General features: G+C 44.3%; 1 protein-coding gene across 1 annotated transcript in view; it reads left to right on the top strand.

Annotated features, from left to right (window-relative positions):
• The first annotated feature begins 2,424 nt into the window (after positions 1-2,424).
• LOC121270038 (aminopeptidase N-like) overlaps positions 2,425-12,339 on the top strand; it is a 94,269-nt gene continuing 84,354 nt past the window's right edge. The window contains exons 1-2 of the mRNA XM_041175351.1: positions 2,425-3,334; positions 7,362-7,504. Coding sequence (XP_041031285.1) covers positions 2,676-3,334; positions 7,362-7,504 — 802 coding nt within the window. The 5' untranslated portion in view covers positions 2,425-2,675. The remainder of the gene's footprint in view (positions 3,335-7,361; positions 7,505-12,339) is intronic.

Genomic DNA, 12,339 nt, shown 5'->3' with positions numbered 1-12,339 from the left:
AGGGTTTGATGGACAGATATAAAAGATCAAGGTGACTCTGGCATATTTGTGAATAATTCACTTATGCCCAGAATTCTGTGATCTCTAAAACTCTGTAATTGGTTTTGCCAGAAAAACTTGGGCAAGAATTTGAAGGAAACCCTAGGGCCAATAATACTGGAGAGTAAAGTGAGGATAATTGACAAAAAAGATGATTCAATCACATGACATTTTGTTTCTCTAATTACAAAGATAAGTTATCATTTTATTTTGTAAAATCACTGACAGAATTTTGAGCGTCACATTTGGTTAATTTATACAGGATGTTTGACAAACAATGTATTTTCCATAACATTTGCATGAGTTGCCTCAGCTTGCTTGAAATGATAGATAAACAGTTTTACCCACTGCATGCCTGGCTGGCTTAGTCAGCTAGAGGCTCCCTGAGATATTTAAGCTTACATTCAACAGTTTGTCACTGAGGAATTTACTTTTTTCCTCTTTGACCAAGCTTTTAGTCACATGACTGTGTTAAATTTTGTTTGACAATCACTCCTTGGAAACACCTTGGAATGTTTTACTGTTAAAAGTCCTATATACATGCAGGTTGTTGTTGTAATTGTACCAAGTTACTCCAGCCCTGGGATTGTCATATGGGGTCAAAGAGCACATTTGGAGGCTATTCAGCCCTAACCATTCACTTTGACCATGGCTGCTCTGTATTCTAACCCCATCTGCAAGCTTTAGTTCCAAGACTCTTAATGCACAGAGACCAGACATTGAACAGAAGGAAATCATTTTAATCATTTTGGTATGATTAAATATTATTAATCATCATTACTTCCTCCTTTCTTGTAAAGCTAATTGCATCATTCCAAACCCACAGCAGATTTCAGTGGACAGAATCAGAAGTCAAGTTGTTTTGAAATCTCTCTGATTGAGGTGGGGTTATTTTCTTTGCAACAGAGAGGCTGAACAGAGATTTAATTGAGGTGAATAAAATTATGTGGGGCCTAGAGTGAATAGGAAGGACCCATTGCCCTTCACAGACAGGTCAGGGAATTAAGGGATATGGGAATCGAATGGGAAAATGGAGTTCAAGCCCAAGATCAGCTATCATCTTATTGAATAGCACAGCAGCCTCAATGGGCCATGTGGTCTACTTTTTAAAATTCATTCATGGGATGTGGGTTTCACTGGCTGGGCCAGCATTTATTGCCCATTCCTAGTTGCACTTGAGAAGGTGATGGTGAGCTGCCTTCTTGAACTGCTGCAGTCCATGTGCTGCAGGTACACCCACAGTGCTGTTAGGGAGGGAGTTCCAGGTTTTTGACCCAGCCACAGTGAAGGAACAGCGATATATTTCCAAGTCAGGATAGTGAGTGACTTGGAGGGGAACTTGCAGGTGGTGGTGTTCCTATCTATCTGCTGCCCTTGTCCTTCTAGGTGGCAGTGGTTGTGGGTTTGGAAGGTGCTGCCTAAGGAGCTCTGGTGAATTCCTGCAGTGCATCTTGTAGCTGGTACACACTGCTGCTACTGTGCCTCGGTGGTGGAGAGAGTGAATGTTTGTGGATGGGGACTTGGAGATGCACCTGAAATGCAGTAACGTAAAGGCTAGGAAGCAAAAGCTGGAAGGTAAAATTAGATTGGACAGCACTGACACTCAGGATCGAATGGCCTTTTTCTGTGTGATAAACCTTTCCACGTTTCTACGGGCAGTCGGAGTCTTGATGCATCGATCTCTACTTGTAGACCAGCACCAGCCCATCACGGCGATCATAAAATATTCACTACTCAAAGAGCAGCTGGCGGGGGAACAGATAGGGCAGCATTTCAAAGTCCAAGGTTATTTAAAAATAAGCATAGCAAGAATTGCAGAGACTTTGGAGGCCCCATTGAGGCGATGAAAAGAAATGGGAATTGTAGGGTAGCGGAGGTGTGGGATCCTTCAAAAAAATTCTACAAAATCTTAAAAGGATTGGGATCAGAAGTTATTCCCGAAATGAGCTTTAAACGATCACAACACCAGGATATAAAAGTTGGAGGCTGAATCTTCAATCTATCTATTCCGAGTTTGCTTCGCTCTTGTTTAAGCTTCGCTGAGGCGGGAACTGGAAGCTGAGGAATAGTTTTGGTTCATGAGTGGAGATGTCACAATAATCATTAATAACAATAAAGCAGGTAGCCAGGCCGAGTCCCACTCTGGCTTCACAGGGTTGACCACTTTGCAATGATGTGAATTCCAGGTTGTTCCTGCTGGCGGACCATTGGGGGCGGTACAGATACAAACATCTGGATTGTATCAAACTCTTAATATTAAAAAGTAACTCGAGCAAGTACTGAGTTTTCCAAACTCTCGTTTTAAAGAGACGAAGTGCACGGTTCCCCCTCTCATTGGGGTTGGCGCCTGAGCCGCTCTCCTGCTCCAAAAGCCGAGCAGAGTCCGGGAACCCCACCCTCCCGGGGCTTTCCTTTGGTGAATTGACATTTCCCACTAGAGGGGACCTGTTTTCCGTTAAACTTTGTTGGCACCGAAGTGGTTCCAGATGTTTCAAAGCGTCAGCCGGGAGGAGACTCATCGCTCCAGTTAATATTTCAACCATTAAACCGCCTGCAATAAAAGCCGAGTTTCCGCTTGAAAAGCGCTACGCCGCTGGATCCTTTCCCTCTTCACCTGAGTTTCCTGAGCTGCCGACATGGCGCAAGGATTCTTCGTCAGTAAAACGCTGGTCCTGGTCGGAGTCCTGATCAGCGCAGCTGCCCTCGCCACTATCATCGCCCTGGCCGTGGTTTACGCTCAGGAGAAGCAGAAGAATTCGGGGAGTGACCTGCCCGAAATCCCCGACACGGATTCCCCGTCGCCAAGCTCCCTCCCGACCAGCTCCCTCCCGACCAGCTCCCTCCTGCCGCCAAGCTCCCCAACGCCGACGCCTCCACCTCAACCCTGGGACAAATACCGACTGCCCGAGACTCTAAAACCCGAACATTATGACCTGTTGCTCTGGCCGCGGCTGGATAAGGATCCGCAAAAGAATTATTATTTCACCGGTTCTTCCACTGTTTTCTTTCGCTGCCATCAGGACACGGATGTGATCCTGATTCACTGCAACAAATTGACTTTGGCCAAGTGGGAGGATGGAGAACTGGCCAAACTGCACACCACAGACGATTCACCCCCCCCAAAAATAGAAAGATCATGGTTAACAAATGATACTCAATATCTAGTGATCAAACTGCGCTCCAAACTGTCCAGCGGTACAAATTATTCCCTGTCTACAGAATTTGAAGGCGCTTTGGCGGATGATCTCTCGGGGTTTTACAGAAGCGAATACATCAATGAACACGGAAAAACCAGGTCAGTCAGTTTTAGAAACAACAAATAATAATATACATTTTATATACAAAATATAAGGAAAGTTTATTTTCACTGACTGTTTTAACAATGTTCTACAAGAAGGAAAGTATAAGGAATATAAAAACATCAGGATCTGTACAGGGAAGATTCACTCGACTGACTCCTGAAATGAAAGGATTATGACCCCAACCAGCGGAGAGTTCCCCCACCCCCCCGATTCCCAATGACTCAAGTTTTGCTAGGGCTCCTTGATGCCGAACTCTGTCAAACGTTGCCTTGATGTCAAGGACAGTCACTCTCACGTCACTTCGGGAGTTCAACTCTTTTGTCCATGTTTGAACCAAGGCTGTAATGGGGTCAGGAGCTGAGTGGCCCTGGCGGAACCCAAACTGGGCGTCAGTGAGCAGGTTATTGCTAAGCAAGTGCTGCTTGACAGCACTGTTGATGACCGCTTCCATTACTTTACTGATGATTGAGATTAGACTGATGGGTAATTGGCCAGGCTGGATTTGTCTTTTTGTGTACAGGACGTACCTGGACAATTTTCCACATAGCCGGGTAGATGCCAGTGTTGTAGCTATACTGGAACAGCTTGGCTAGGGGTGCGGCAAGTTCTGGAGCACAAGTCTTCAGTACTATTGTTGGAATATTGTCAATACCAATAGCCTTTGCAGTATCCAGTGCCTCCCCCCACTTTTGCACTGATGTGCTGGGCTCCCCATCATTGAGGATGGGGCTATTTGTAGAGCCTCCTCCTCCAGTGAGTTGTTTAATTGTCCACCACCATTCACGACTGGATGTGGCAGGACTGCAGAGCTTAGATCTGATCCTTTGGTTGTGGAATCACTTAGCCCTGTCTGTCACTTGCTGCTTATGCTGTTTGGCACTCGAGTAGTCCTGTGTTATAGCTTCATCAGGTTGACACCTCATTTTTAGGTATGCCTGGTGCTGCTCCTGTTGCACTCTTCATTGTACCAGGGTTGACCCCCTGGCTTGATGGTAATGGTAGAATAGGGGATATGATGGGCCATGAGGTTACGGATTGTGTTCGAGTACAATTCTGCTGCTGATGGCCCACAGTGCCCATGGATGCCAGCCTTGAGTTGCTAGATCTGTTCGAAGTCGATTCCACTTAGTGGTAGTGCCACACAACACGATAGAAGTGAAGATGGAACTTCGTCTTCACAAGCACTGTGTGGTGGTCACTCCTACCAATACTGTCATGGACAGATGCATCTGCGGCAGGCAGGTTGGTGAGGATGAGGTCAAGTATGTTTTTCCCTCTTGTTGGTTCCCTCACCACCTGCCGCAGACCCAGTCTAGCAGCTATGTCATTTAGGACTCGGCCAGCTCGGTCAGCAGTGGTGCTACCGAGCCATGGAGGAACACTGATTCATCAGCTGAGGGAGGGTGGTCCATGGTAATCAACATGTTTGCCCATGTTTGACCTGATGTCATGAGGGCAACTCCCTCCCGACTGTATACCACTGTGCCACCACATCTTGCTGGGCAGGCAGGACACACCCAGGGATGGTGATGGTGGTGTCTGGGGTATTATCTGTAAGGTATTATTCCGTGAGGATGACTATGTCAGGCTGTTGCTTGACTAGTCTGTGAGTCAGCTCTCCCAATTTTGGCACTAGCCCCCAGATGTTAGTAAGGAGGGGATGTCATTTCTGTTGCCTAAGTTTTTTCTGGGTAGGTCCATCCAGTTTCATTGCCTTTGTAGTGGTTTGATACAACTGGGTGTATGCTTGCTAGACCATTTCAGAGTCAACCACATTACTGTGGGCCTGGAGTCACAAGTAGGCCAAATGCCAAATCCCAGCAGATCAGGTTTTTAATTCCAGGTTTTTATTGAATTCAAATTCCATCTGCCGTGGTGGGATTTGAACCCAGGACCCCCTGGGCATTAGCCTGGGTCTCTGGATTACCCAGTCCAGTGACAATGCCACTATGCCACTGCATCCTTATAAAGCAAAATTAAAAAAATCATTAAATCAATGAAGACGTCAAGCTGTATATAAAACCAATGGGAACAAGCTAACTAATTGCGCATGTGACTGAAGGCCTGTACATATCTGCTAATTACATATTTTATCTGCAGGATACAAATTGCTAAAGATTAAGAGATAATGTTATTCATAAAGGGCAAACTGGGTGGGTAAATATAGATTTTTCTGAATTTGTATATTTGTATTTATAAATGAGTTTACAAGAAAAAAAACATTATTTTGAATTGACAGAAGTGTTTGACGTGTAAATCTGAGTTTTTAACACTCATCGCAAAAATGTTACTGCCTGGTCCACTTGTTGCTGATCTTTCTCATTAATTCATTGGTGTTGTCTTGCTTTTCCTCAGGACTGATGCAAGTACCAGAGTGTGCTACTTGTGTGGATGAAAACTAAATTGAATTGATGAATATAGATATTTTATTGCACAGCTTCTTGTGAACAAGTGGCATTTATATTTGAATGAATAAATGACTGATGTTATAAAAATGTTTATTGTATCTGATTGATATTTCCCCATCCACCAAAAAGGTCAAATCTTTGAGTTTCATACTCACTAATCGCAATCTGTAATTAACCTCAGTATCTTTCATTTACATAAATTTGACTTTGTGGCCTTAAAAGGGACAAATTCACTTGAACAATGGTGCATCCAATGAGTGGGTTAACCTTGATGTAGGTTCATTTGGGACTGGTCAATGAATGGTGCCCTAGGTTTGTTGGACTCTGCCTGGTTAGGGTTAGTTAGACTGATTAGTTATACTCTACCTTGCTTGTTTTATACGGAAGATACTTTTCCACTACTTTTTACGATAAATAGAGAATATTGCAGTCCCCTATACAGAGCAAGCAACTGTGCCTCCTTAACCAATCAGATCCAAAGGATTGTGAAATTAGCAGCATATGGCCTGAACAGGGAAGTGTAATTTAGTTTGAATTTAATGTTAAATTAGGTACAGAAAGATAAATAAAGAGAGGGAAAGAAAGGTTTGATTGTGGAAGAGAGAAAAGACTGAAGAATTTTAAAAATATTATCTCCACACAAATACTGCAACTTGATGCAATTTGATGCCTGTCAATGATGAGGCAAACGGTGAAATCCCATTTTCACAAAGATAATAGTGGAGCATTGAATCTCATATGTAGGATCTCAGGGAACAGCTTTCAGATTAACCACAAACCTGTACTGGCTTGAGTTTACAGTTTGATTTGTGCTTAAATAATGGACACCATTAGCCTTTCTATCATTCTGACAGAACATTACAGAGTGCACAAGCACAACAACAATGACTTGCATTTATATACGTAATCAAATGTAAATTGGGGATGGGTGGGGATCGAAGGGGAAGGGTTGGAGGCGGGGGAGGAGGAAGGGGAGGTGTGATTGAGAGAAGGGAGAAAGTCTGGAACTTGGCCTGGGGGCAGATGAAGACTTTCTCGAGTGTCTGGGTGGGTGGGGATGGGAGACTCCTGCTCCTTCTGGTCCACAACCAGCTCTAAAACAGACCCTTACCTCATAGGTTATTGCATCTGGCAAAAATCTGCAAAGTTAGTGATTTGTAAACACTTAGAATGGCGTTTGGCCTGAGTAGTAATGCGCAAAAGGGCCAGGTTGTCTCAGGCTATTGCAAGTTGTCCAGGACTAAAACTGGAAATTGTATTTCAACCTTGACCATCCAAGTTCAATATGGCTGAACTGCATTGCTATTAATCCCTGCTTGCCCTGGCCACCAAGGCTACACGGAATGCCAGCAACAGGCTTCCTATAGGAAATGAACCATAATCATTCAGCCGATCATCAAGCAGCTCATAAGCTGCTTGGGGTCAGTTATAAAATGAGTCCTCAAACAGCTTTGTATAGCCACTCACCCAGTGACTGACTGGTCATTCAGCAAAAATAATGAAACATTGGGGAGAAAATGATAATTGAAAATGAATTAAATATGAAAGTGCAGCATCATCGTTTTGAGTTTCCCTGTGATCACTGATGTCTGATCTGTTCGTTTGTTCTTAGAGTTATTGCAACAACTCAGATGCAGCCCACGGATGCTAGGAAGGCATTTCCATGCTTTGATGAGCCAGCAATGAAAGCAACGTTCAACATAACTCTGAAATATAAAGAGGAATACAAAGCAATCTCCAACATGCTACCACTTGGTCAGTGTCACCAGTTTCATTCATGAATTATTAGTGGTTTTAATCAAGTACCTCAGATAAAATTAGTATGTGGCGAGGATGAGGAATTGTGAAGGATGGGTAGGGCACAGGCCAAGGTGGCCATTAATAGGGGCATAGAGCAGTGGGGAGGTTATGATGAACTTATATAGGACACTGGTCAGACCTCAGCTGGAGTATTGTGTACAGTTCTGGGCACCACACTATAGGAAGGATGTGAATGCATTGGATAGAGTGCAGAAGAGGTTTACAAGAATGATTCCAGGGATGAGACACTTCAGTTATGAGGAAAGATTGGAGAAGTTGGGGCTGTTTTCCTTGGAGAGGAGAAGGCTGAGAGGAAACTTGATTGAAGTTTCCAAAATCATGAGAGGTCTGGACAGAGTAGATAGGGAGAAACTGTTCCCGCTTGTAAATGGATTGAGAACCAGAGGGCACAGTTTTAAAGTGCTTTGCAAAAGAAGCAAATGTGAGGTGAGAAAAGACTTTTTCACACAGCGAGTAGTTAGAGTTTGGAATGCACTGCCTGGAAGTGTGGTGGAGGCAGGTTCAATTGAGGCATCCAAGAGGGCATTGGATGATTATTTAAATAGAAACAATGTGCAGGGTTAGGGGGAAAAGGCAGGAGATTGGCACTAAGTTAAAATGCACAGAGAGCCGGTGCAGACATGATGGGCTGAATGGCCTCCTTCTGCACTGTAACAATTCTGTGATTCTGGATGTGGCGGGGAGAGAGGTGGCAGTGCAGGGACAGGAGGGGAAGCGGCAGGCAGGGGTGGGGCAGGTGCAGGGGTAGGAGGGGGTGAAGCATTTCATGTCTGACCTCCCCCAACACAAATTTTCTCTATTGCTGTGTTCAAAACAAAGGGAGAGAGGATAAACGTGCCCAGTCAGTTTAATGTCAGTGGCAGGGAAGCTTTTGAAAATGCATCCGGAAGAAAATGAACAGCTACTGGGCAAACATGGATGAATCGAGTCATAGAGTCATAGAGTTTACAGCACAGAAACAGGCCCTTCGGCCATTGTGTCCGTGCAGGGTCAATGAGCCCCTATCTATTTTAATCCCATTTTCCAGCACTTGGCCCATAGCCCTGTATTCTATGGCGTTTCAAGTGCTCATCTAAATGCTCCTTAAATGTTGTGAGGGTTCCTGCCTCGACCATCCCCTCAGGCAGTGTGTTCCAGATTCCAGCCACCCTCTGGGTGAAAACATTTTTCCTCAAATCCCCGCTAAACCTCCTACTCCTTAGCTCAAATCAATAACAATAACTTTTCTCACAGGTCAGTTGTGTGGCACTGTATCAAATACCTTTTGAAAGTCCATGTACACCACATCAACAGCATTACCCTCATCAACCTTTTCTGTTACCTCTTCAAAAAACTCCAAGTTAGTTAAACACGAGTTCCCCTTTAGAAATCTATGCTGGCTCTTCCTTCTCAACCCATATTTTTCCATGTGACTACTAATGCTATCCCAAATAATTGTTTCTAGAATCTTGCCCATCATTGACATTAAACTGACTGGTCTGTAATTGCTGAGCTTATCCTTACAACCTCATTTGAACAAGGGCAGAATGTTTGCAATTTCCAGTCCTCTGGCACCTCCCCTGAGTCTAGGGAAGACTGAAAGATTCTGGCCATGCCCCTGCAATTTCTACTCTCACTTCCTTCAATATCCTTGGATGCATCTCATCCAGTCCTGGTGCCTTGTCAACTTTAAGTATCAACAATCTATTCAACACTTCCTCCTTATCAATTTTGAACCCTTCTGGTGACAGAGTTTCTTCATCTGTCACCATGGCCTGGGTAGCATCAATCTCCTTGGTAAAGACAAATGCAAAGTATTCATTTAATACCTCAGCCATGGCCCCTTTGTCCATGTGCAAATTCTCTTTTAGGTCCCTAATTGGCCCTACTCCTCCTTTTACCACTCATTTACTATTTATATGCTTATAGAAGACTTTGGGATTCCCCTTTATGTTGGCTGCCAGTCTTTTCTCATAATCCCTCTTCACTTATCTAATATGCTTTTTCACCCACCCCCCCCCCCGAACCTTCTGTATTCCTCTTGGTTCTCAAATGTATTTTCTACCTGACACCTGTCATAAGTACACTTTTTCTTCTTTACCTCAATTTCAATCTCCTTTTTCATCCAGGGAGCTCTGGATTTGTTTGCCTTACCTTTCCCTCTCCTTGGAATATACCTAAACTGTGCCCAAACCAATTCTTTTTTGAAGGTAGCCTATTGTTCAGCTACAATTTTTCCACCAATCTTTCATTCCAGTCTATCTGGCCCAGCTCCATTCTTGCCTCATTGAATTTGGCTCTTGTTCAGTTAATTATTTTTACTCTGGAATGCCTATCGTCCTTTTCTATCATCATCCTAAAACATACAATACAATGATCACTGTCTCCTAAATATTCCCCCACTGACATTTGATCTACTTGGCCCACCTCATTTCCAAGAACCAGGTCGAAAAGTGCATCTTTTCTTGTTGGATTGGACACATGCTGCTGTAAAAAATTCTCCTGAACACAATCTAGGAACTTTTGCCCCCTCTCCCCCCTTTACACTACCACTGACCCAATCCACGTTCGGTTAATTAAAGTCACCATTATAACGACTCTATAATGCTGCATCTCTATGTAATTTCCCTGCAGATTTGTTCTTTCACATCCTTCTCACCAGTTGGCGGTCTATAGACTACACCGAGCAATGTAATTGCACCCTTTTTGTTCCTTAGCTCTAGCCAAATTGATTCTGTCCTTGAACCCTCTGGGACATCCTCTTTCTCCAGCACTGCAATGTTCTCCTTTACCAATACCGCTACCCCTCCTCCTTTCCTTCCTTTCTTATTTCTTAGCTTTATTGAACACCTTGTACCTGGGAATATTTAACACCCAGTTCTGCCCTTCCTTGAGCCAAGTCTCTGTTATCACCACAACATCATATTTCCACATGGCAATCTGTGCCTGTAACTCCCCAATCTTATTTACTATACTCTGTGCATTCACATACATGCACAGTAACCCTGATTTAGATTTTCTTACTTCCTCCCTTACCCCGACTTCATCTATTAACTTACTATTCTCTATACTAGTACAATCTGTCCCTCCCAGTATTTTGTTCATCCTGTTATTCCTCTCTAATAGTTTCTCCTTGTTCCCACAGCCCTGCTGAGTTAGATTAAAGCCCCCCCACAACAGCACTAGCAAAACGCCCCACAAGGAAATCAGTCCCAACTCTGTTCAGGTGTAACCTGTCCGGCTTGTACAGGTGCCATCTCCCCCAGAACCAGTCCCAATGTCCCAGGAATCTAAAGCCCTCCCTCCTGCACCATTTTTCCAGCCACACATTCATATGTCTTATCCTCCTATTTCTTTACTCACTGGCACGTGGCACTGGGAGTAATCCGGAGATTAATACATTAGAGGTCCTGCTTGCTAATTTTCTATGTAGCTCCCTAAATTATGATTGTAGGACCACATCCCCTTTTCTACCTAAGTCATTTGTCCCAATGTGGACCACGGCCTCTGGCTGATCACCCTCCCCCAGGAGAATGTTCTGCAGCCACTCTGTGACATCCTTGACCCTGGCACCAGGGAGGCAACATTCCATTCAGGAGTCACGTCTAAGGCCACAGAAACGACTGTCTGTTCCCCTAACTAATGAATCCCCGATCACTATAGCTCTTCCTTTCTTCTTCCTCCCCTCCTGTACAGGCGAGCCACTTGTGGAGACACAGACTTGGCTCTGACTGCCCTCCCCTGAGGAGCTAGTGCCCTCACCAGCTTCCAAAACAGAAAACTGATTTGTGAGCGGGACCCCAGGGGCCTCCTGCATTTCTTGCCTCCTTCTGAGGCAGCATGGATTATCAAGGACAAATCTTGTTGGACTAATTGAGTTTTTTGATGAGGTAACAGAGAAGTAGTTGAGAGGAGTGAAATTCATGTCTATATGGACATTAAAAAGATGTTTAATGAAGTGTCACATTAGCCTTGTTGGAAAGTTGAAGCCCATGAGATGAAAGGGCAGGCAGCAGCATGGATATAGAATTGGCTGAAGGATGGAAGACAGGAAGCTTTTGTGAATGGCTGTTTTTCAGACTGGCAGAAGATGGAACATAGGAGTAGGAGTAGGCCATTCAGCCCGTCAAGCTTGCTCCTCTTTTCAGTTAGATCATGGCTTATCATCTACCTCACTGCCACTTTCCCGCATTATCCCCGTATCCCTTGATGTCATTAGTCTCCAGAAATCTATCGATTTCTGTCTTGAACATGCTCAATGATTGAGCTGCCAAAGCCCTCTGGAGTAGAGAAATACCAAAGATTCACCACCCACTGAGTGAAGAAATTCCTCCTCAGCTCAGTCTCAAATGGCCTACCCCTTATTCTGGGATTATGTTCCCTGGTTCTAGAATCACCAGCCAGGGGAAACCTCCTTCCTGTATCTATCCTGTCATCCCCTGTAAGAATTTTGTAAGCTTCAATGAGATCACCTCTCATTCTTCAAAACTCTAGAAAATACAGGCCCAGTTTCCTCAACCTCTCCTCATCAGACAATCCCACCATCCCAGGAATTAGTCTGGAGAATCTCCATTGCACTCCCTCTCTGGCAAGTACTTCTTTCAAGGTAAGGAGACCAAAACCGTACGCAATATTCAGGTATGGTCTCACCGTGGCTCTATACAATGCAGCAAGACATCTTCACTCCTGTACTCTTGCAATAAAGGCCAACATTCCATTTGCCTTCCTATTTGCTTGCGGCACCTGCGTGCTAGCTTCTAGTGACTCATGAACCCAAGTCCCTTTGGACA

The sequence above is a fragment of the Carcharodon carcharias genome, chromosome 26, assembly GCF_017639515.1.
Source record: "Carcharodon carcharias isolate sCarCar2 chromosome 26, sCarCar2.pri, whole genome shotgun sequence".
Classification (NCBI taxonomy): Eukaryota; Metazoa; Chordata; class Chondrichthyes; order Lamniformes; family Lamnidae; genus Carcharodon; species Carcharodon carcharias.
This window is presented reverse-complemented; position numbering and strand designations above follow the sequence as displayed.